This window comes from Hippopotamus amphibius, chromosome 1 (genome assembly GCF_030028045.1).
Source record: "Hippopotamus amphibius kiboko isolate mHipAmp2 chromosome 1, mHipAmp2.hap2, whole genome shotgun sequence".
NCBI classification, from domain to species: Eukaryota; Metazoa; Chordata; class Mammalia; order Artiodactyla; family Hippopotamidae; genus Hippopotamus; species Hippopotamus amphibius.
In genome coordinates this window covers 8,334,910-8,359,293 of record NC_080186.1, presented here as the reverse complement: position 1 = coordinate 8,359,293, position 24,384 = coordinate 8,334,910, and the positions used below count along the sequence as shown (strand labels likewise).

General features: G+C 45.7%; 2 protein-coding genes across 3 annotated transcripts in view; one reads left to right on the top strand and one right to left on the bottom strand.

The window, feature by feature from the left end:
* Positions 1 to 24,384, top strand: part of MTOR (mechanistic target of rapamycin kinase) — a 119,298-nt gene that overhangs the window by 53,475 nt on the left and 41,439 nt on the right. The gene's annotated exons all lie outside the window — the stretch shown is intronic.
* On the bottom strand, positions 1,726 to 7,935 carry ANGPTL7 (angiopoietin like 7). The gene is made up of 5 exons (XM_057696317.1): positions 7,140 to 7,935; positions 4,703 to 4,803; positions 3,932 to 4,126; positions 3,057 to 3,255; positions 1,726 to 2,827 (listed from the first exon to the last, which is right to left on the bottom strand). Exons 1-5 carry the CDS (start codon positions 7,507 to 7,509, stop codon positions 2,658 to 2,660), a joined length of 1,035 nt encoding a protein of 344 aa, XP_057552300.1. The 5' UTR covers positions 7,510 to 7,935; the 3' UTR covers positions 1,726 to 2,657.

Below are 24,384 nucleotides of genomic sequence, written 5' to 3'. Positions count from 1 at the left end.
ACCACCATTCTGTTCTCTGTTTTTATGAAATCAGTTTTTTAAAAAATGATTCCACATGTAAGTGGTACTATACAGTATTAGTCTTTCTCTGTCTTATTGTACTTAGCATAATGCCTTCCAGGTGCATCCGTGTTCTCACAAATGGCAGAATTTCCTTCTTTGTGGCTGAATAATATTCTATTATGTGTACATTATGTGTGTGTGTGTGTGTGTATATATGCGCACATAATATATGTATATATACATAAATTATATTTTCACATGTTCTTTATCCATTCATCTCTTGAAGGATATTTGAGATTGTTTCCATATCTTTGCTACTGTGAATAATATTGCAGTGAACGTGGGAGTGCACATATCTCTTTGAGATAGTGATTCTGTTTCCTTTCAGAAATGAAATTACTGGATCGCATGGTACTTCTGTTTTCAATTTCTTGAGGAACCACCAGACTGGTATGTGGTATAGTGGCTGTACCAATTTACATTCCCACTGACAGTGCGTAAGGGTTCCTTTTTCTCCACTTCCTTGCCCACACTTATCTCTTGCCTTTTTAATAGTCACCATCCTACCAGGTGTGAGGTGATGTCTCCTTGTGGTTGTACTTTGCATTTCCCTGATGATTAGTGATGTTGAGCACCTGCTCATGTACCCATTGCCATTTGGATGTCTTCTTTGGAAAAATGGACTATGGAGGTCCTTTGCCTATTTTTAAATTGGATTATTTGCCTTTTGCTATTTAGTTGTGTAAGTTCTTTATGTATTTTAGAGATTAACCCGGGGTTATGGTTTACAGATATTTTTCTCCCATTCTGTAGATTGTCTCTTCAATTTATTGATCGTTTCCTTTGCTGTACAGAAGCTTTTTAGTTTGAGGTAGTCCCACTTATTTATTTTAGCTCATGTTTCCCAGATCCTCAGTTTTCTTTAGTTGGGGGTGTCTAGTTGATGAGAGAGAATTATAAGCAACTTCTGCCCTAGGCGTCTTGCACTCTTCCTTCTCTTCATCTCCTTTTAACCCCCGGTCTTTTTATCCTCTCTCCAAGCAGTGCTGTGCCAGGCCATGAGTGCCTCAGATCCCCTGCCTGCCTTAGGAAGTTTCTGCCTGACTGCCTGTTCCATGGGAAGCCCTACACCAGTGTACTTCTTGTCTGTTCACTTTACTTCTTTGAAAATCCTGAGGGTCTTGTTTTTAAGGTTAAGTAGGTTCCCAGCTATCAAAGGACTACAGGTACAATAGAAAATCATGAGTTCGAGAATTCTGCTTACCTTACACTGACTGGTTCAAGGGAGTGGTTCTTTTTGGCAAGGAAAAATTACTTCCTGAAGGTCAAACTTACTTGACATCTGTTATAACTAAAGATATATTTTTCCCTCTGTGTATATGTAAGTTTGCTCAAGTGGAAAGTACGAGTGTTGATTTGCAAAGTATTTTGAAGCCGGGGGCAGCACTGGCCTCTGTGGACGGTGGGTGGGGAGACCAGAGTCTGACCTCTTCCAGTGGCTGCTGCTGCCCTTTTTGTCCCTCAGGTTTTCATCTTTGGCTTCCTACTCCTCCCTTGGTTTCCCTGAAGATGGCAACACACTCAGAGTCTCTTTCTCACAGCTCACACTCTGATTTTTGACTTACAACTTTCCACCATGCTCTCGGTGGTAATAGTAATAATTTTAAAGGAACAAGGTTTAAAAGAGTTTATTATAGAAGGAAGAAAAAACTTTGAATGTTTAAAACAAACTACAGTATTTTATTTTTACAAAGCAAAATGCTTCTATACAGCATGAATTATTTATTAGCCATAGTACCATTTACCTTCCTGTTTCAGCCATTTTTTAGAGATGAGATAAAAGAGGAAGCTCTTTGAGCCTTTTTCTTACAAAGTAAATTAAAAAAGACATATCTGTATTGACTGTGAATATTTTAAGGCAGTTTTGTGCAAGCGTCCACAAGGACTTATCTTCCTCTCCTGCTGGAGCTCCTGCCACCTCTGGACCCACTTCCTGCCTCTCAGAGCTGCGCCCTGATCGAGGCCGAGCTGGGGAGGTGCTCAGAGGCCAGTTGCAAGGCCCAGAGCCCTGGAGTTTCCTCCAGTCAGTTCCAGCCTGGGTCCGTTCACCTCCAGCAGAACATTTTTGTCTTTTAAAAAAAAAATGTGTAGACTGAAGGTAATTTCATTGAATTTAAAAACAGAAACTCCTTTCCTCCACCACCCTCTTCACTCCTTTCTGTAACACCCAAGAGAATCAAAATAATATGGTCCTTTTTAGCAAAGGGATTTATTTTCTGCCCTCACATAACCTAGGCCTTAGGGAGAATGGTTAAAGTGAACTCATGATTACTTTTCTCTCACAGAAAAATCAGGTGGAAAAGAGAAGCTGCTGCTGTGTCAGGGATCACAGGCAGAGAGCTCCGTCAGGGTGCCCCCCCCCCCCAAGAAAGTATGTGTCTGGACCCATTGTGTTTAAATACTTCTTCCCATTTACTGTAACTTCATCAGTACATAGCTTTTTTTTGTTCATCTAAGAGACTTACTCTCTCATTGGAGATGACCGGCCATTTTCCGTCCCTCCCCTTTCTATACTCCCTTCGTCTCCTCCTCTGCCCTTTCCCAGCCTCCCTTTGTTTCCATTTCCCCAGCCCTGCTCCAGAGCAGGCCTCTTTTTATGGCTGAAAGTCTTCTGGGCGGATTTTCATCTCTACTCGTTTGAGGGAGTAGCTAGATCCGTGCCAGCCGTACCAGGTGATGCCATCCAGGTGCTTGTTGTGCTCCCCGAGGCGGTAGTAGACGCCGTTGAGGTTGGAGTCTGTGCAGCAGTTGTACCAGTATCCACCTGGGACAGGAAACAGGTCAGTGCTAGTACGTCCTTGGAAACAGCTGATAGACGAAGCAGCAGGGATTTGTGATGTTGTTTTTTAAACTGTACCTAAGCCATCACAGTCAGTGTCAAACACGAGTACCAAAGCCAGAATACTAACGGTGCAGTTATGAATTCACTCGTTCCCCTCCAGTGGGACTATGGCCTTGGACCTGAACTCCCCGCACCCAACCCCAGCGCTCACCTTTCCGGAGCTGGGCACACTTGTCTAAGCAGTTGTCATTGTCCTTGTCCTTGGTGCTGAAGGCTGTGTTGTTATGATAGATGAGGGCGTCGTTCCCCACGGTGCCGCTGTAGTTCCCCAGGAAGAGGCGGTAGCTGTTCAGTTCATTGCCCAAAACAAAGTGGCTGTACTCAGCATAGCGCCTGTTGCCCTCCCAGTCCTGTCAGGGGAGGCAGAGCCTTAGAAAAACTGCAGCCTCCTCTCATACTATCCTGCACCTCTTCGCTCTCCAGCTGCAGCCATATGTCTTCTTCCTGGTGGGAGTCTAGTAGGACTTTATTACTTGTCTATGTCTTGTTTAACACACTAACCTGGGAATCAGGAAACAAGAGTCCTAGATCACACTTCTCTCCTGAGTCATCGTATGGCCTTGATTAGTCTCTCTTTCTCTTCACCTTCACATCCCTGTCTGTAAAGTGCAGATGTGTGTGTGTGTTGCTGTATCCCACTCTGAGATGTCATAAGGGTAACTAGAGAATATAGTGAAGCTTCAGGGCCTTTTGATGAGGGTCACCAACAATTACCAGTAAAGTTTGCATGTAGAGGACCTCATGCCTCAGGCCAGGGCAGGGACCACATTGTTTTAGCTCAGCTGACTTTTGGATTCCTCTGCTCTGGCCTGAGTCTGGCCTCTCCCTACGTATCTGCAGCCTCACTTTTGTGAAAAGTAGGGGAAAAAAACTACTCTTCCTGAACTGTACTGCAACCTGCAGGAAAACCACCATAACAAGTATACCAGCCAGTGGTGAACAGAAGTAGGAATGACACCCCAGAGTTGTGTGCAATTGGGCATGGCGGCCCTGGTCCAGGGCCGGGGACCCAGACCTCATGCTCACCTCCATCTCCACGCGTAGCCGGGTTGGCCGCCTAGAGAGCCGGTGGATATGGTCATTCCCCAGCCAGAAGTCCCCACGGATGCTGCCAAAGCCCTGCTTGTACTGCTTCCAATCCCGGTAGAAGGAGACAAGGCCACTCTTTCGTCTCTGAATGGTGGTCCAGCCGCCACCTGAAGTCTCCATGTCACAGAACACCTGGAGCAGAGGGGATGCCCCAGTCAGGATGTGCCAAGGCAGGCAGCACAAGCCTAAGCGCGGCTTCCCACTTGTCTCCTGCCCCGCGGAGCCAGGTGTGCCCTTCCACAGCCACACTGGCTCACTAGGCAACGATTCTGCCCCGGTGTTGACAAGCTGGGTGTGCTGGTGGTTTGCTGAGATCAAAATTGGGGATGAGAACAAGTGCCCGTAGAGTTTGAAGGGAAAAAATCCAGGTACTTCTGATACACTCCCTACATTGTTCTCTCTTTTCTCCTCCCCAAAGAGTAACTGCTGTAGGACATGGCAAGGGATCGCAGCTGGTTAGGTGGTGGTTGTAGCATCATCTAACTATGTTAGAAGGTCTAGTGTTTGGTTGATAATGACTTGAAGGAGCAAAATAGATGCCTGGATTTTTTTCCCCGTAAATCGAGTGTTTCAAAGCTCTCTGGTATTTGGTGTGTTTGCTTCTCTGACTTGAATTTCCCTCTGTTTAGACTGTGTCTAGGCCCTGTTGTCCCCAGCCTTTGAGGGGGTGGAGAATAGATGGTAGAACATGGGTTGTGATGACCTCACCTCCAGCTCAGGGCTGCCCAGGAAGTCATCGGGAGGAAGCTTATACACTCCAGAGATGCGGTAATTCTTCTGGTAGAGGGACGAGCAGTCGTAGATGGCATCTACAAAAGGAGCAACCACAGGGTGAGCCTCCAAACCCAGGGGCTCCATGGCTAGCCAGCAGCCCTGCTGCATCTAAGTGGAAAGTTTAAAAAGGGGGACTTCACCTCTACCACGAAATTTCACATGAGTTCATTACTAGGTAGTGTCTGGACTTGGGGGAGATGGGCATTAGAAGGCCCGGAACGGGTGTGTTTTGGCCTCACTGGTGGTAGGGAAACCCTTCATCTGGATAGCACAACGGTATAAACAGGTGGCTTCAGGTTTGTGCTGAAATAAATGATCCTGCTGTAGTTCTAGGGCATGAATTCTGGAAACATTACAATGTGTGAGGGCCACTAGCAGATGCTCCTGTTTAATGGATTCAGCTTCTGGGACAGCCAGCCTCTATTCCCAAATAAGTCATGAGCATCTCATAGGGTCTGCTTTTGTTTCTTGGTTTGTTTGTTTTGTTGTTTTTCAGAGGTAATGGGTACTGCCTACTAGGTCCCTTATTAGCATAGATTTATAATTTTATCTTTCCCCCCTTAATCTAACACTGCTAGGCAAATGAAAATGCAAACACCCTAAGGAACCCTTGGAGGCCTTCCTCTGGCACCATTATTAAAACAGGAAATGAGAGCTTTAGGCAGGCTGACTTTCACTCTGGGGTTGATTTTAATGTTTCCTCCACTGCCCTGGGGGCTAGTGCTTTATGACGGATTTTGTCTCCTTGTTGTTCTAAACATCAAAGAGCATTGTGGAAGGGACAGCCTTTCCGGATAGGATTCAGAGAGCAGGAACTCTCGCCTGTCCAGGAGATGCTTCCTGCCAGCTGTGTCTTAGGATTCTCTTCTTGGTGACCACTGCACTGGACTTTCAAGAAGAGGACACAGTTGGCAGATGGTAACACTTCCACTGTGGGAATTGTTCAAGGCAGAGCACTTTGGGGAGGGGAAGTGGGAGACCCTTGTCTTTGCTATCAGAGTTCATGACTTCCTATTACTGATGAAAGCATCAACTTACTGCTTTCTCCAAGGGGCTAGCTAGTTACAGAGTATAAAGGTGACCCCGCACCTGGTAGAAGAGAAGAAAAATAAGGAATGATGGCCTGGGCAGGAAGAGTAAGAGGCCCAGCAGGAGAGCAGCATTTCACTGCCAAGAAACTCCTTGCTGGGAGATGAGAAAACACCCTGTTTGGAGGAGCAGAACATGGCACAGGTCAGATTGCTCTGTCTCACCTGGTCTCCTGCGTGTCTGGTTTCATCACAGAGACCACATCAGGACTCATGTGTCTGGAAAATGGCCTGACAAGACGTTTCTAGTCCCAAACTGAGAGTCAGGAAGTACATGCTTAGAACGTGATTTACACAAAAATTTTAAGCTTAATTTCATGTTAAAACTTTTTCTTCATTTGAGCTGAGGGTAACCAGTGACTTACTCTTTCTTTGTTCTTGGCTTAGTTTATAATATGACCAAAAAGATTTTCTTTTATGTCAGCAGGAAATGACATATCTATAGACTATGCTCCTAGTAACTAATAATTTCCTGATAATTTCAGAAAACCAAGTTTCTGTCTGAACAATAAATTCACCTTGGCCTGTCTGAGCCAGGCTAACTAGAAACTGAAAATTGTTTTGTAAAAGAAAACCGTAAATGTATCTTATTTTTGGCCTACTAAAAATGCTAATTTCAGCATTGCATTTTCCTGTATAACTGGAAGAGAATTTTATTTGAGATCATGGGAAAAAATAGAAATACCAGAATTGAGAAACCTTGAGGAGCCGGTCCTTTCTGAACACAAAGGAGCCCTTCACGTGGCCCTGGGCAGGGCAGACAAGACACCGAATTCCATGTGTCCCTTCCACTAAACCCCAGGGACGTGAGAGAACTGTTTCTGGCAAAACTTTGCTTCTAGAGATGTTATGATTTTGGTGTTCATTCCTGCTTCCTTGGGACTGAGGGTACAGCCAGTCAGCTCTGAGTAAGGAAGTGGACTAATCTAATCGGGAAGACCTGAATCCTGTTTCTAAGACTTGCTGTGTGACTTTGGGCAAACCACTTGATCTCTCTGTGCTCCAAGATGGTAATTCATACCTTCAATATGCTGAAACATTGCAAGAATAAAAGAGACCTGGGTAAATTTACAGAACCTTAGAAATCAAAAGATATACTTCATAAGCCTTTGCTAAACAGAAAATAGAGCTGATGGCACGAACCCAGGAAAGTAAATTCCATAGGAAACCCCAGGGATCGTTCTGATGAGCACATCACCACCTAGAAGCAATGCTGCAGACGGGAGGCGCCTGGCCGTGTGAGGGGGCAGGTGGTGAGTAGCATGAGGACACGTCCTCCTTACCTGCCGAGGTCTGGGTGATAGTCTGCGCCGCCTGCAGCTGCATGATGCCGATCTGGCTGTTCATCTCGGAGTACTTGCTCTCGGCCTCCGCGAGCCGCGACTCCATGCGCTTGGAGTTGCTCTCCAGTTCCATCACCTGCATGACCACACTGACCCAGTCCCTTTCCTGCTTCCTGCTCAGGTCGCTCAGCAGGCTGCTTAGGTTGGCAATTTGGGCCTTGAGCTCCTTCGCCTCCTCACAGCAGGCGGCCACAGTGAGCTCTGTGGGTGTCCTGCGCTTAGGGGGCTTCTGCGGCCACACTGGGTGGCTGACGAAGGCCACGATGAAAATGCAGAGCCAGGCCATGGCCAAGAGAGTCTTTTTCAGCATCTTTCGTGGGCCTGGGTGAGGAAGGCTCTTCCTCTTGGGAAACCTGGCTGTGCCCGGCTGAGGGGTGCAAAGCTGCGGCAGATTAGAACCTAACACTCTCACTCTCGGTGGACTTGCCGCTTTGTTGTTCTCTCTCTCCTTGCTCTTTCTTAGCCTTTCTCAAAACTTTTGAGTTTCTGAAAGTGCAGCTTAATTGGGTATCCTAGAGCTTTCCTTCCCAAGACTGAATGCTCGACAAACTCAGCATCTTAAATATCGTTTGCTGCCTGCACCTCCACCCCTACCATGGCTGTGCACGATGCTGTAGCCCCTCCCAGCTCATCTGGGAGGGTCAGGTGCCTGTTGGGTGAAGTCAGCGTAAACTTAGGCCAGAGGAGGGGAGGAGAGAGACAGGGGCAGCCTTTTTTCCTTGCCTGCACAGTCTCTGGGCTGGGACAAGAGGACTGAATGTGTATGTTTCCACTTTCGCCTGTTAGATTGTGCCCTTGCCAGCCACCGGCTCAGCTCTATCAGCAAGCAGGGCAGGGTCAGAAGAATTTCCAGATTCCATTCTAAAGGTTATATAACCATGGGGTGAGCGCAAGGTAGGCAAAGAGAGTTGGGAATAAGACTCTCCACTCACCCAGAGAGACCTGTTAATGCAATCCATGCTGTTTATACGAGGCTCTGGTCTGTTTTGGCAGCCTTCTGAATGTGCTTTTAACAAGGCTGGTTGGTCCTTTTTCTGATCATCATTCAGTGTTTTACAGAACCCTCATTCAGCCTGAATCTAACAGTATCTCACATTTGAAAATTTCCAACTTAGAAAAGCTTTAGAAATAGAAGGATGGAGTAAATCTCTTAGGAAGCAAAAAAAAAAAAAAAGACTTTGTAGCTTATACCCACGGGCTTTACCCAGTTGTCTTTCTTTTTACATACTTTCTCATTCAATAAAGAATGGGCCAATGTTAGCCTCTCACACCTGACATTTGGCAAGGAGGTGGCAGTGATGGCAGCAGGGGTGAAAAAGCAGGACTTGGTCCCGGGGGGGCACGTGCACGCCCATTGGCCTTCAAACAGAGCAGGGAACAGGCCCATGGTTCTAAACCTGGAAAGTACGTTAAAACATAGAGAAGAGAATCCCCCTTGCCTAATAATCCACGTCTAGAGTCTCATTTCCCTTTTCCTATGGAATATGGTTTGCAGATTTATTCTCTGTATATGATATATATCCCTGAAAATAGGGATATTGTGATTTTTCATGTACTGTATTTAAAGGAGATTCCTCCTTTGAAAACAAATGGGGGGGAAAAAGTTGTGTTTTCAGCAGATCTTAAATCCTTAAAATGAGCTTTTCGCTAAGAATGTAAACAGAGTTCCCTCTGTCCGTACTCAGTAACTGTCTTTGGAACATACTTTTGCCTTTTCCAGGTACAGTTCTTATACTGTTGCTATTCCGTTTGAGCCCGTCACACACAAGCCTGAGGCCTGGCAGCCCTCCTGCCCCCCGTGCCCCCCAGAACCCTTTTCCAGTCAGGGCTTCTGCTTCTCAGAAAGTCATTTCTGTTCAGGCAGCTGGAGTTACCACACACTTGTTTTTTCCTGTGAATCAAAAAGCAGGGGTGGATGCGGTGGGTCAGGGTTTGTTTGCTCACCTCTTCATCTTCTTTCGTGCTGAGGAGTGAGGGTGCTGCTGGCGCCCTGCAGCAGCTCGTCGTTCTGCTCGGAAGGGTCTGTGTGGCACTGGCCCTGTTAGCCAGTCCCTGCTCTCTCTTCGCAAACGTCTGGGCCAGCCGGGCACCGCGGCCTTATCGCGTGGAGCTCACTCCACTAAGGCGAGCCTGGCCCTGACTGCCGGCATTGACAGGGTCCTTTAGCAGGGTCTGCTGAACTCCATGAGGATCTTCGAGGTGATCTCCTAGCCAGCAAATGACCCTGAGCTTAAACCGTGTGTCACACAAGCACGTGCAGCGTCACGCATGGCCTGCTATCTGGTAGAGGACATCGGGGAACAGTGGTGCTTTATGGACTCCCAGCCAGCTTTTTGTTTCTTCTTTCCAGTAGCCATTTCCTCTGCCCAAACAGAAAAATTTTGTTATGAATAGATTTTCATATCTGGGCAGAAAATGAATCAATCATTCGTATTTGCAACCCAAGCAGCAATCCTTTCCAGGAGAGGTAGGAAGAGGTTCCTGAGTTTGGATCAGAAGCATCTAGCTTTTAGCATGAGTGCCTACTCTCTGACATTTGTTTTCTGGAAACTTATTTCTAACATAAGACATAAGTTTGAGACAGAAGCTTTTTTTATTTGAAGATTTTCTTAAATTGTCCAAGCTGCCCAAATCTCACCCTGCCCCCCATTTTGAGAAAAATAGCTAATTAAGAGTATATCCAGTGCCAGAAGATTATCTATCCTCCAAAACATCTACAACCCTAAGGTGTCCTAGATTCTGAATTTCTAAAAGAAGGAAAAATAAGTCCTTGTTTTGAGTACAGCTAAGCCAGTAGAGAAAACGAGGACAAATGTGGAAGACTAGAGCAGTTTTCCCTTCTCTCAGAGGCTTTTAATCCCTTCTCTGCCCTTCGGTGAACAAAGTGACCATAAAAAATGGGAATTAATTGAGAAAATATGGAAAACCTGAGTTGGACACCTTACAGTTTTTCCTTTTCTCCATTTTGCTGGTGGTGAAAGAGGGTCAGCTTGGTGCTCCGAAGAAAGACGTTTATGAAAATAAAGCGTACGCTCTTTTGAGAAAAACCAGTGAGCTTTCACTTAGTCTAGGCTGCACTGCCGTGGGCTGGCACCAAAGATTGGAGGCATCTGAGCAGCCTGGGGATCCCAGAGCTGAGAAGGGCCGAGCGGTGGTCTCTCCCTCTCCCCCAGTGGGGGCGTCATGTCTCATTTTCTTGAAAATGTTCCAGTTGGAGAGGCTCCTCATTTTCCGGTGTGTTCCTGCCCCTGCCTGCTCTTATACCATCCTTGCAGACTGGCGAGGGAGGGACAACTGCCCTCAGTACCAGATTCTGTTGAATGAATACGTCTCAGAAGAACCTGCCTTGTTGTTCGTTTAATTGTGTGCCTGTGGTCATATTTTACTTCTGAAATCTTCTAATGGACCACAGCTGCCTTAGTACATGTGGTCATTTAATCCCTGACTCTTCTACTGCTCAGTCCTACTTCCATCTCAACCCAAAGCCCAGGTCCATCGCAGAAGGTATTTCCGCCTCTTCCCTAAGCCTTCTAGTTTGCCGCATCTACCAAAGAGTGTGTCCTGGGCGTATTAGAAACCATTTCTTTCAGGCCTCCTCTTAGGGTCTACTGTTTAATTATAGCACCTAGCGAAGAAGTCTCTCTGACCCCTCTTAGGAATTTGTAGGCACAGGTGCCTTACAGGCTCGTTGGAGAGACAGACAGCTGAACTCCAGGGCAGTGTGACTCACTGGGATGGGGGACACAGCAGAGGGGGAGTGCCCAACCCACATGAGGTTCTGGAAGGTCTCCCAAGGGAAGTGATATCCAGGGTGGTTTTCTTTTTAAAGGAAGAAGTAGCCAGAAGCGGGAGAGGGCATTCTGAGCCAAAGTTGCCTCTGTATGAAATGTCTGGGCTTGTAGAACCTAAGTAGTCAGGTGTGGCATAACAGGCAAGAAGGAGGAGGAGTGGTAGTAGGAATGACAGCTGGAGGAGTGGAGGAGTGGAGGGGCGCCAGGCCTGAGGGCCCTTGTGCATCCGGGCAAGGGTGTAAGGGTTACTCGGGAGACGGGGCTGTGGAAGAAGGGATCCGGGAAGCTTTTACTTCCTGCTTTGTTTTCTTGAGTCTCTTCAGGACAGTGGCCCTTTGTCTTTGCCAAACAAGATTTTTATCTGGAAGTGGGTGGCTTGGAACATTAGAATTTCTTAAAATTGTAATTCATTTGTATTAAATGACCCAAAGGGCTCATCTGGCTTGAGGATTAAGGAGGTGGTATCTGAAGGACTTTCAGTACTGAGGTCTAGAATCAGGTAAATCTGGATTCTGATCCCTTCCCATCACTTGATAGTCATATGACCCTGGGCAAATTAATTAACTTCTCTAAGTTGACCAATCTGTGAAATGGGAATAAAAATTGAAACTACTTCTGGACTTCCCTGGTAGTCCAGTGGTTAGGACTCTGTGCTTCCACTGCAGGGGACACGGGTTTGATCCCTGGTCGGAGAACTAGGATCCCGCATGCCGTGCAGTGCGGCCAAAAAAAAAAAAAAAATTAGTAAAAGAAAAAAATTATAACTACTTCACTTCACAGGATTTTTGTGAGGACTAAGTTAAATATAGCAAATGACTAAAAATAGTTAAGGCATTTTTAAAGAAGAAAAGTAAATTTGGAGGAATTACCCTACTAGAAATCAAGATTTATCTTAAAGCTACAATAAATGATTAAGGCAATGTAGTATTGGCACAAGGATAGATAAATAGAGCAGATCTGAATGTCCAGAAACAGACCCATGCATATGTTGACACTTGATTTATGACAAGGTAGCACCATAGAACAGTGAGTTCCTCTGGATCAGCTGGATAGCCTTATGGGGGATAAAGGTTCTGGACACTTACCCCATACCACACCCAAAACCTCAAGTCCAGGAGATTTAGATTCCAAATCAGGAAACAGTAGGGCTTCTAGAAGATAACATAGGAGGTTATCATCAGCATCTTGGGATAAGCAAAGATTTCTTAAACAAGATTTGAAAAACACTAACCATAAAGGAAAACATCATTAAATGCAATAAAAAGGAGTCATTTCTTTTCATTGGAAAACACCACGAAGAGAGTGAGAAGGCAAGAAGATTTCTCCAGTACATACCTCTGGGTATACTGTATCCAGAGTATATATAGAATCATATCAAACAAACAAATAAAAGGTAGCCAATTCAAAGATTGGCAAGAGATGTGAACAGGCACTTATTTCACAAAAGATTATATTCAAAAGGCCAGTCAACACATGAAATTCTGCTCAAGCTCATTAGTCATTATGGAAACTCAGATTTAAACTATAAGGTGCAACTTACACACCAGTCAAAATGGCTGAAATGGAAGACACTGAATTTCAAGTGCTGACAAAGATGCAGAGCAGATGGGATTTCCACACTGTTCTGGTCGAAATGTGAAGCGGCAGTTTGTCAGTATCTCCTGAGGCTGAACGTGCCCCTGTAAGCCAGCAGTTCTGCTGCGAGGTTTGTTCCCAGCAGAAATGCGAGCACACACACGCCAGAGATACACATAGGAATGTTTGTTGGGACATCCCTGGCGGTCCAGGGGTTAAGACTGCGCTTCCTATGCAGGGGCGCAGGGGCGATCCCTGGTTGGGGAACTAAGATCCCACATGCTACGTGGTGCGGCCGAAAAAAAAAGGAATGTAGTAACGTGACTTAGCTCCAAATTGAAAACAGCCTAAACCCCCATCAACAGTAAGACAGATAAATTGTGGTATGTTCATTCAGTGACATACTATTCAGCAATAAAAAGACAAAACTACTGTGGCATGCAGTGACATGGACGTATCTTGTAAACGTAATGTTGAGTAGTTATATATAGAGTTCAGAACCTGGTGAAACTAACCAGTTGTGTCAAGTGAGATAGTTGTTACCTCTGGGGATGAGGAGGGAAGCTGTGATTGGGAGAAGGCTTGGGGGCCTGTGGGATGCTGGCGGTGCATTGTGTTCTGTTTCTTCGTCTGGGTGGTAAGTTATAAGGGTATCTTCACTTTGTGATAATTTATCAAGCTGTGCAATTAGGTGTATACGTTCCTGTGTATATATGTTGTACTTCAGCCAGGAAGCTTATTTAAAAATAATGTACATAAAACACTTCGGGTTTCTTTTTTTATTTTAGTGAAGTATAGTTGATTTATAATGTTGTGTTAGTTTCTGCTGTATAGCAAAGTGATTCAGTTATACATATATATTCTTTGTCATGTTCTTTCCATTATGGTTTGTCACAGGATATTGAGTGTAGTTCCCTGTGCTCTACAGGAGGAACTTGTTTATCCATCCTACATATAATAATTTGCACCTGCTTATCCCAATCTCCCAATCCTTCCTTCCCCCCACTCCACCTCTCAGCACAAGTCCATTTTCTATATCTGCAGGTCTGTTTCTGTTTCATAGATATGTTCATTTGTGTCGTATTTTTAGATTCCACATATAAGTGATATCATATAGTATTTGTATTTCTCTTTCTTACTTTCCATACTTTGATAATCTCTAGGTCTATCCATGTTGCTGCAAATGGCATTATTTCATTCCTTTTTATGGTTGAGTAATATTCCATTGTATACATGTACCACATCTTCTTTATCCATTCATCTGTTGATGGACATTTAGTTTGTTTCCATGTCTTGGCTATTGTAAATAATGCTGCTGTGAACATAAGAGGGCATGTATCTTTTCAAACTATAGTTTCATCTGGACATATGCCCAGGAATGGGATTGCTGGATCAAATGACAACTCTATTTTTAGTTTTTTAAGGAACCTCTGTACTGTTTTCCATAGTGGCTGCATAAATTTACACTCCCACCAACAGTGTAGGAGGGTTCCCTTTTCTCCACTCCCTCTCTCGCATTTATTATTTGTAGACCTTTTAATGATGGCCATTCTTACGGTGTGAGGCGGTACCTTATTGTAGTTTTGATTTGCATTCCTCTAATAATTAGCAATGTTGAGCATTTTTTCATCTGTATGTCATCTGTATGTCTTTGGAGAAATGTCTATTTAGGTCTTCTGCCCATTTTTTGATTGGATTATTTGGTTTTTTGTTACTGAGTTGTAGCTGTAAAACACTTTGAATTGTGTCTGACACATAGTCCATATCTAGCAATATTAAGTAGTAGTATTGATATTTAGGTAATCGATTATCATTTCATCAGAAAAACCTCCCTGTCCACCTGAATTTCAGGTAAGTCCCTGTGCCACCTCCCTGCTTTGTTTTCTTCATGGTGTTTATCTCCACAGCACTTATTTCCATTTGTGTTTTGTGTATGTACTTCACTGACCTATAAGCTCTGTGAAAGCAAAGACCTTACCTGTCTTACCTACCACAGTAGCTCTAGCATCCAGCACTCAGCACAAAGCTTGAGATGAAAGAGGTACTGCATTGGAACTTGTCAAATGAAAGAATGAATTCCCAGCAGAAGGTTCTCTTCTCCTAAATAAGCATCTGACATGGAGGCTCGGAGTCTCTCTAAGGTCATTGCCAGTATTTTATCATGGTGGGTTCTTCCTTGCAGGGCATCGCCTTCTCTCCTGCTTTCACATTTTCTTCCATAGGTTTTAGTTGTAGAATCAAAGAAAGTGAGAACTGGAAGAGTTGAGATCATTTGGTTCAGCCTTCTTTTTTTTTAACCAATAACTTGAGGTGGCATCCTTATTGTATAATCACTTTGTATCCTTGGAAACCATCGATTTGCATCTCACCCCTGTTTCTTTACATTTGAAGATGAGAGGGCCTCAGAGCATTTGGGGTAGGGTTTTGTGTCCCCCCCCCCCCCATTTATTCTGGAGGCCTGTATGAATAGCATATCCGATAACTTGACCCAGTTTTGGCCTATCAGTTAACCCTCATCACGGCCTGAGGGACCACATGCAGCAGTTCATGTTGAAAACAGAACAAAGAAAGTAACATGTATCTCTGGGCAGCTGTATTCCCCACAGTTAATCCAGGAACCTAACATCTAGTCTGTCTCCAAAGGGGAATCAAACGCCCGTTATATTGCAATTGCAAAAAATCACTCTTAGCCAGAGACAGGACCCAGTTGGGGTGCAGGACATCACAAGTCCGTGTGCAGTCACCCTGGGACTGAGAAATTTCCTTTCGGCCTGGGCCTTAGCTGCCCCGACTTAGGCAGCACTTATGGGAAATGGCCTGCGACTCCTTGAGAATGTTAAAGAAATTGAGCCAATTTGTGCCTGAGCAACCAATTAACGGTGAGGGTGACTGAGCTTTACAGCCTACAGGCAAGGGGCTAGATGGATGAACAAGCCCACGCTGTGTCTTAATTCTAAACACGTGTTCCCAAGGTGTCTCTGTTGTGTTGCTTGGAAGTATGAGCCCAGCTTTCACAGTTGTTTCCTGGCTTCCAGAAAAGGTACACAGTCTTGTTCTTTTCCCGCACCTCTGCTGGCAGAGAAAACGCTCTGTCCAGAGTGGTGAGGATTTGCTCAAAGCTCCGCACATCTTGGTAAAAACACATTCCAAATATCTGGACTCACGCTGCCTTCAAAAATGCCAGTGTGCCTCTAGGAATCCATATGCCTGTAGAAAAGCTCCAAGCAGCAAAGAGTGGGCGAAGGGAGGAAACCCCTGTGTAGCCAGAGCACAAGCACAGGTTGTATCTTTCTTTCTAGCCCCATCTTTTTCTTTAATGCCCTTTTACACCCAGCCATTACCCAAAAGGCCAGATCCTTCACCAGTCGTTGGCCAGAATTTCTGGCCATTCTAAAGACTTCTTACAGGTTCACTTCACAACAGCTTGCCTCTATAGAGCATCTTACAAACTCCAAGGAAAGCTGCTTTTCAGTGCAGAAAGCTGGCCATCGATGAGGAGCTGTACAAAGAAAAGAGTCCTGGGGTTTCTCCCAAAGCTGACCAAAAGGTCAGAGGGTCTTTCATTGCAACCCAAGATCATTCTAAAGGGTGCAGCTTGCTGTCAATCAGTAGTAAATCTCTGCTCTTCCACTGCATAGCTCGTCCTCAGGAGTGGCTGTGAATTTAGTGGGACCACTCTTATGGTGAGTTAGCAAAACTTCTGATTTTTATGTACCACTCTGAGGGGGAGCAAACTGCTGGCAATTAAACTGGGTCACGGTACTCTGAAACCTTGAATTGTAAGCTGTATCATGATTTCAGAGATGTTGAAGTGTGCCTCTTAGAACTGATGAAATACAGTAGGTGCCCATGGCCGTCTCTGACACAGTCTGTCCCAGTGACAATGAAATGTATCAGTGGTGACACCATTGGTCTCTCCAGAGTCTCTTGGACATCTCATTGCTATGAATCTTGGTGATTCAATTATAGTGTGTTATGGTCCTTGTCTGTCAGCTTTTCCTTACCAAGAAGGTAGGCATATTTTTTCCTTTTCCTGATCCCAGGATAGGCATCAGTATTTCTACGGTGTGGCCTAACTTCGTACTGGAGTACAAGGCCAGCGCACATCTGCTCACACGATTATAAGTGTGGAGAGTTCAGAGCTGCCAAGGCACTGGATGCCAGCTCATTTAATTTTTGTTTCCCAACTTCATCCACTTAATAGACTGAGTCAGAACTCTTGGACATACAGAAACCACGAAATCAGGATTTTACCCAAAATATCAACTCTATTTTGAGTCAAGGAAGTTGAAAATAAGCTTTTGGGTTCAGTCTGTCAGCCCTCCCCACTTTGTTGTTTCCTGACAGCTTCTTCTTCCTAATGTCTCTCTCAGAGCTCTTCATTTCACTCTGGATATGAAGAAGCAGAATGGAGGAGAAAAACCTCCAGGCATCACCAGAAAAGGAGCAGTGCTCATTGTTGTAGAATAAAAATATAATGGCCAATTTGTCAAGAAGTGTTGACAAGAAAGATAAAGTTGGAAGTAATTAACTGGCTGACATGCTGGGAGTGATGCGCCTTGCCAGTGGCTCCCTAAATCAGCCAGAGCCTTGGAAATGCGACAGCCATTCATCATTTTTACAACACGCCTCTGACAGCCCCCTGGGTTGGAAACCCGGCCAGCATAGATCGTGTGCTTTGACACTCCGGGGCTCTGCAGCTTCTCAGTGCCGTACGCTGGTTGTGCTGGGGAACCCGGGGCCCCACATCCAGCCAGGAGTTGCCTGGAGGTGACAGGTGAAGTGGGACTGCTTGCCTGGCTTATTGCTGAGCACTGGGTTCATCCCTGGGGAGGCCGCTCTGGTTCCCAGGGCCAACGCTGCAGACGTCTCAGGACATAGGACTTAGCACCTGTGAGCAGAGAATGTGAGCTCCTGCCATGCCCCCAGCTTAACTAGTGCTGGTGGCTTAACTAGTGCTGCTCTCACCCTGCCCCGAGGGCGCCCATGAGACTGGTTCATGCGCGGGATTCAGCAGCAGGGTGACGTTCTTATGCAGCTGTTAAAAATAGTTATGAAGACTCTGGATAAAGTGGAATATGTCTGTGATATGTGAAAAAGCAGAGTGCAAAACTATATGATCATTGGCTAGCACTGTGTATAAAATATGTATTTATACAGAATATGCATAGGCAAAAGTAAAATTTTGATATTGTGGTGAGTTTTCCTCCCCCCCCAACTTTTCTTAATTTAAAAAAAAAGATATACCTCCCCCTACCAGTCTTGAAAAGATAGGATTTTTTTTTTTTTTTTTCCTCTCCTTCCCTAATCTACACAGTTGTTAGCATTCCATCTTTTTTATTCTTAAGGCTCCACTTTCTCACCTACGGCTCTGGGAAGTCTTCTAGGTATTAGGACAATTGCGTCATTTACACTGTGACCAGAAAAAGGAACGGGTGAAGACAAAGGAAGCGCTCTTTACCCTTAAGCCACTCTGGTGTGAGACGTCAGGACCCCGTTTGACGTTCAAGGCAGTCCACTTCTCTTGCACCACTTTTTTTTTTGTCCTGGTGCCTTAGGTCCCCAAGAGTTCCAAAGACACCAGATGTCTGAGCTTTGAAACCTTCTAATGAGACCAGCCTCCTCTTTCTGAATATGTAGAAAAGGAGTAAAGTTACTTTTCCTAAGTTCCTGAGGCAAGAAAGGAAAGTTTGACCTGCCAGACCCTGGGGTGCTATCTTCATGACCTGACTATGGCTTTAAGGAGGTTACCCTAAGGCCTGTCAGTCCCCTTCGCTCTCCCTACCACCTGCATTTGAATTGCCCCTCACCGCCTTTCTCTGCCGCACATTTCAGATGTTCTTAGGTTGCCTTCTGTCTTCACTGCTGTCCTGCAAAAAAGAGACTGTCACACCCTCGAGCTCCCCAGAGTCCTGGGGGGAACTGCCTGATGAAGACATCAGGGCCCCACCAACCCCAGATCTTCCTGGCTCTGTGCTGAAATCAAGCTGTTTTGTTTTTAAGCATCTGTTGGACACAGAGCTAAGTCTTGGTGCTGAACGAAGTGACAGGGATGGTCGGAAGCAGCAGCCGCCCCATAAGAGAAATAAGAACGACTGCTTGATACGGTGGTGAGGACCCGAAGCAGCGTCCAGCTGGGCCTCGATGTGGCCGGTCAGGAGCTCCTCAGCCAGCCCTGCCCACGTCCCCTGTCAGCCGTGCTGCATGTGTCACCAGCCCAGCACCGAGGGAATTCAGAGAATTCTTACTTGACAGGGAACCAGATAAAATGCAGACTGTGGTCTGCACTGGAAATAGGAGAGAGAAGGCCCGGAGCCATTTGGGAAGCCGGTGCATGACGTTCTCATAAATTCCTGCCGGGAGCACTAGGAAAGCCTGAGTAGTCCCCCAGATGTGCCTGCGGATGCTCCTCGTGTGGCTGGCTTTCCGATGGGCTCCAGCTCGTGTGGAGTGATCCTGCATCACTTTGCTCATAGTAGCTGAAGGTCACCAAGGCACCAAGGCTAAGAGAGGAGGTTGGTAACCGAGGGAGCTGCACCAGGAGGAATTACCAGGCCAGGTGACTTTGGATTTGACATCAGTCCAGAAGCCTGTGGAGCAGTGACTTAGGAACAACACAGTTCCTCAGGTTCCCTTCAGGTGGCAGGAATGGCATTTGGATGCCAAGCCAGAGACCCTCCTGTTGGTTTGCTAATGGGTCAGCGTTAGGAACTGGAGCAGTTAATGACCTGGCATTTCTTCAGGCTCATCCTCAGTGACACTGGTCACCACTTGCCTGTGAAAAGCACGGAGGAAAAGATCGAAGGGGAGAGTCACAGGGAAGTCAACAGGGCCCTCTCCCAGCACTAGCTTCTCGACCATCACTCTTGACAAGGAACCCACCAGGGCAATGAGAAGCTCCTTCACATCTGAGTCCCTTACTCTGCTTATACACTTTCCTTACATCTGGAAAGAGATTTTTGGATAGTGGAGACGAGATGCCTGGCGTTATCTGTTTGGTGTGGAAGGCATTGAGGCCATTTCTTATTCTTATTTGTTAATTCCACTCAACTCTAGAAGGTGTTTCCCTCAGTTGCCAAACATTTTCCCAGTTTCATGCTTTTCTGCTAGGCTTCCTTTCTTCCTTTCTTTCTTTCCTTTCGTTCGTTCAGTCTTCGTTGCAGTGCGCAGGCTTCTCATTGTGGTGTCTTCTCTTCTTGCGGAGCACCGGCTCTAGGCACGCGGGCTTTGCTATTTGTGGCACGTGGGCTCATTATTTGTGGCTCACGGGCTCGAGAGCACAGGCTCAGTAGTTGTGGCTCACTGGCTTAGTTGTTCTGCAGTGTGTGGGATCTTCTGGGCCTAGGGATCAAACCCATGTCCCCTGCATTGGCAGGCAGATTCTTAACCACTGCGCCACCAGGGAAGCCCCTCAACTCAGCTTCCTTTAATAAAAATTAAATCTTGGGGTGGGGGAGGGGAGGTGGGGAATGAACGAGTATGTCTGAATAATTGCCTTTTCCCCTCTTGACATCCTAATTCATTGTGTTTTCCTGTGTGTCTCTCTTCATTGTATTTCTAACACCAGGTTTATCTGTGGGCCCTGCATTTTATTCTGTGGGTAGGCAACTTCTGTTTGCTCTGTAGACTCACAGTTATACAAGAGCTCGACTGGGTGTTCTCACTGGGAAATGAAGTAGAATATAAATATACCCTGACACCCATGCCAGGACAGCAGTGGGAGGGGATCCACTAGCTTAGAAATTCTTGCACTGCAGCCATCCTTTGCTTCTGGCTTTGGTGAGCATGGAGAGGAGACAGGCTATCTGGTCGACCTGTCATCCTGCGCACTGTTGTCATGGGCACGTTGCTGCCTAAGCCTCCATCACTCTAAATTTGTTTGTTAGCATCAGTGATGTCATTGTGTCATTAAGCCCTCCTCTGCTGTTGGGTTGAGCTTTGGACAGTTTGCCCTTTATAAGCCTCCAGCATTAATAGGGAAAGACTCTGGGACACACAAGGGAGCGTTTATCTAACAGGCTGTAGAAAACTCCCAGCTGCCCCATAAAACTAGAGCTCCTCATTAGGGGGGCTTTTGAGCAAAGGTGATTTTGCACATGAGCCACACATACAGCCTCTCCCTTCAGTCTCATAAAACCTCATCTGAGTTTAAAAGGGGAATATTCAAAGGGCAGCCTTGTGTCACCCAAGCAGGCAGGATACTGGGGACTTAGTAGCTGGGAACTACTGAGTTTCCACGGAGGCTTATTTGTCCCCCGCCTTGCAGCCTGGGCTCTGTCTGTAAGCCTGGCAGCCTCGAACAAGCTGCCTCAGAAAAGCCCGCTGTGGCTGCATGCTGACTGTCGTGGAGGCATCACTGTGGCTTCTGAAAGGAAATAAAAAATAGGAAACAGGAGCTTAGGGGTCAGAGTGGGGTGTTAGCCACGGTGTGGGTGAGGAAGCTGAAGTGCAGGTGCGGTACACCTTCTTTCTCCCATACAGTGGATTATATATGGAGTTAGCTCATGGAAGCGTCCCATGCTGTGCTTTCAGTCACTTATTTTATACGTGTTTGCTCAGGCCCACTGATGCCGAGAGTAGAAGCTAACACACTTCTTTCCCACTGCAGAGCTGTACCCTTAGTTATCACTTCAGATCCTTTCAGTGGTACAATTTTGAAGGGAAAGGATGACTCGCTGGGCCGTGGTTTCTTTATGTGTAAAATGGGAGTGTTAATCATAGTGTCTGCGTTGTAGGGTCAGGACAACACGGGTCAGCAGCAGTCAGCACAGTGCCTGGCACCACAGCGAGCTCTCAGGAGATGGAGGTGTCTTTTTGTTGTTATAATCCATTGCCTCCTGCGATGGAGTGCCAGAGACCGTGGAGGAAGGGGAAAAGCTGAGGTCCCAGACGGACGGTGGACTCTTTTGAGCACCAAAATAACCTCCAGAGCCTCAGCCCCTGCAGTCGCGTTCTCCAGCAGCCTTGTAGGCACACGTGCGAGACTCCACGGAAGGAGAGAAGAAAGAAATGCATTTAGGGAGAAAGAAGAATGCAAACAGGGAGGAGGAAAGAAGAGACAGGATGAGAACAGCTGGTTAACTTGAAATCTTTCCTCTCTGAACAGTCACAAGTAGGTGTGTAAAATCTCCTTTACTTTCGGGTCCTCAAACCAGAACTTAATATATCAAAGGGACCCTTTCTGCTCCCACTCATTTTTCATGGGTTTGTTTTAGTCCATTTAGTCAAAGTTGTCATTTTTCAGTGACTGTCCTTACCGCTAGACAGGAACTTGTCATGCATCTCAAGGTGTACACCTGGTTTCCCTGGCCATTGATCGAGCCCTGGTCAGTGGGCCCTCAATGAGCCCAGCCCCTCTTTCTTTTCCACGGGGCTCTGTCTGCATCCTCACCTGCCTCCGCACGTCTTCAGGTGGGAAGTACTACACAGGTGACTTATTTGGACTTTCTCTTAAAGGCATTGGGGCCGTGTGATGAGTTTTCTTTTTCAGTTTGCAGAGCTGTGTTGGTCTGTCCTTAGAGGAGGTATACCAAAGCCATAGCAACATTAAGGTAAAATTTGTATTTCCCCTCTGAGGTCTCTAGTCACAACTTCCTGATTTTGAGCAGTTTCTAGTAAAATCCTCCTTTTTATGTATAACAGGTGGGAGAGTAGAGGGGAAGTGCCTTTTGCTTGCTTTTGTTTTTGTGTTGCTTTATCCCCAGAGTGAGGCAAGTTTGGGTAATGTTTATAATTTGTTCTTGAAAATAGAGTATGTTCCAGAATATGAGAGTGGAAGACAGTCAGTTATTAGAACTCCAGGCTTTTTACATCTGAGTCTTAGAGTTAACTTCTTTTGGCTCAAAGAACACTTTCCTTATCTTCCTCATCAGAACACTTTATATTCCTCCCAAGGCCATCCCAATAGTCCACATTAGGACTAAAAATGATATATAGACTGTATCATTATATCTAGTAGCATATGATATATTACGTATTTGAGTATAATATTCATAATGTATAGAATATATACTGGCTTTCTTTTTTCCTGCCTTCTTATGCTTCCAAAATCTTTATTTAGGCTCAAGAAACTAGATAATCACAAGTCTATTCCCAGGAATATTAGTTATTAGTACAGTTCACCCAGCCCCGAGTGAGCGAGCAGCAAAGTTGAGCACTTGACTCACGAGGCCAAGAGGAATGGGCAACTGCTTCACAGTGAGCGTGCAGTAGAGTTAGTCCCTTTGGACTTGGCTTTTCATTCTCAGCTTAGAAAAACTCTCATAGGGCTTCCTAAAGGAAACCATGATGTTACAGCTTCACTTTGAAATTAAAAATGTTTCTGAATCCTGCAGCAGAAAACTTATGGAGAACATTCAGCCTCATTGCTTTGCTTGGCACCCACACAAAAGCACCAGACTGTCCTCCCAGTAGATCCCACACAAGGTTGCCCATCTACACCTGTAAATAAAGGAGAGGGACGTCTGTTACTTGCGCCTCTGGTTGCAGAGCCTGGAGCCTTGAGCTTGGACACTCGACTCAAATAGCCCTAATTGAAGAGGGGTCTGGAACCCGCACAGATGGTTTCCTAGTGCTGGCTCAAGTCTTAACCTTAGGCATGTGTTTTTTCTCCACACAAATGTATAGCTGAGCTTCTAGGAACTTTTATCCTTGGACAAAAACAGATGAAGGGAGAAGCATTTATAAGGACCTGCTTAGCAATTTCCCCTCTATTATTTCATTTAATTCCCTGAAGAATCCCATGAAGGCAGAGGTAAAATTGCTTCAGATCGTGTGGAGACTGTCCCCATTCATTGTGGGCCTTGGGGAAAGTCACTACCTACACAGGCCGTGGTCTCCCCAGGAGTAAAACAGGACTAATGATATGTTTCCCTTCCCACTCTCAGGGATGCATGAGGTCAAAGGAGTGATAGGTTGGAAAGATTATTTGAAATGTGACTTGCAAACATGAGGCATTCGATTATTATTTTCACAGATGTTAACTTCTCTAGTTCATCAGATTTCTGGGCAGTTCCCTCTTGGTTTTATTGGAAGAAGTGTGGTGGAATTTGAATTTTTAAAAATAATATTTTATAATAGCAATATCTTGCCATATTACCACGTTGAACCCAAGTCCTGGAATTTCCCAAAACCACTTAGAAATTAATTCTAGTTGAGTAGACAGTTTGTACTTAGGGCAATAAACGAGATCCTTGCTCATTAAACCAGTCTAGACTCCCAAGCTGGTCAGCCACATTCTGCTCCCTACCTGTGAACAGATACACTCGTTGCTGTCCTGTGGTTTTCTCAAGCCCGCTCCCTCCCCGCTCCCTTCCTTCCATAACTCAAGCTTATGTTTAGTGTTGGGTTAGTTGCTGTTTACCCTCTTACTTAGGTTCCTATTGGAACGAGGGTCTGAGCCTTACAGCTCCCCTACTTTCAGGACCTCTTCACAGCCTCTCCAATGAACCAACTCTAGGCAGGAGGCCTTCCAGCTTTCCTGTCCAGTTGTCCCAATACACTTAGAGTTCTCCAGTCCCAACTGGCCAGATGCTGCCCACAGATGACATCAGCAAAGTCATGTGTTGCTATGAAGAGCAGCTCTCCACCAGAGAGACCAAGCAAGTGACTTGGGATGTCGTGCCTTCACAGCTGCTGCAGAGGGAGGGCATGGTCTTTGAAAAGGGACTAAGGAAGCCTCTGAGTTTGAAAGAAATGGGCCCCATCAGGGTTGCAGTCAGAATTGTTGCTGGGTTCTCAGTCATTGACGTGGATGACCCAGCCTCAGTGCTACTTCTGTGTCATCCACAGAGCCTGATGATTTTTATTCATTTGTTATC

Coding starts and splice junctions, on each gene's coding strand:
- ANGPTL7 (XM_057696317.1), bottom strand. CDS start 7,509: ATGCTGAAAAAGACTCTCTTGGCCATGGCCTGGCTCTGCATTTTCATC. Junction 4,127..4,702: donor TGGGCAGCCCTGAGCTGGAG/GTGAGGTCATCA, acceptor CCTCTGCTCCAG/GTGTTCTGTGACATGGAGAC. Junction 2,828..3,056: donor GTGTGCCCAGCTCCGGAAAG/GTGAGCGCTGGG, acceptor TTCCTGTCCCAG/GTGGATACTGGTACAACTGC.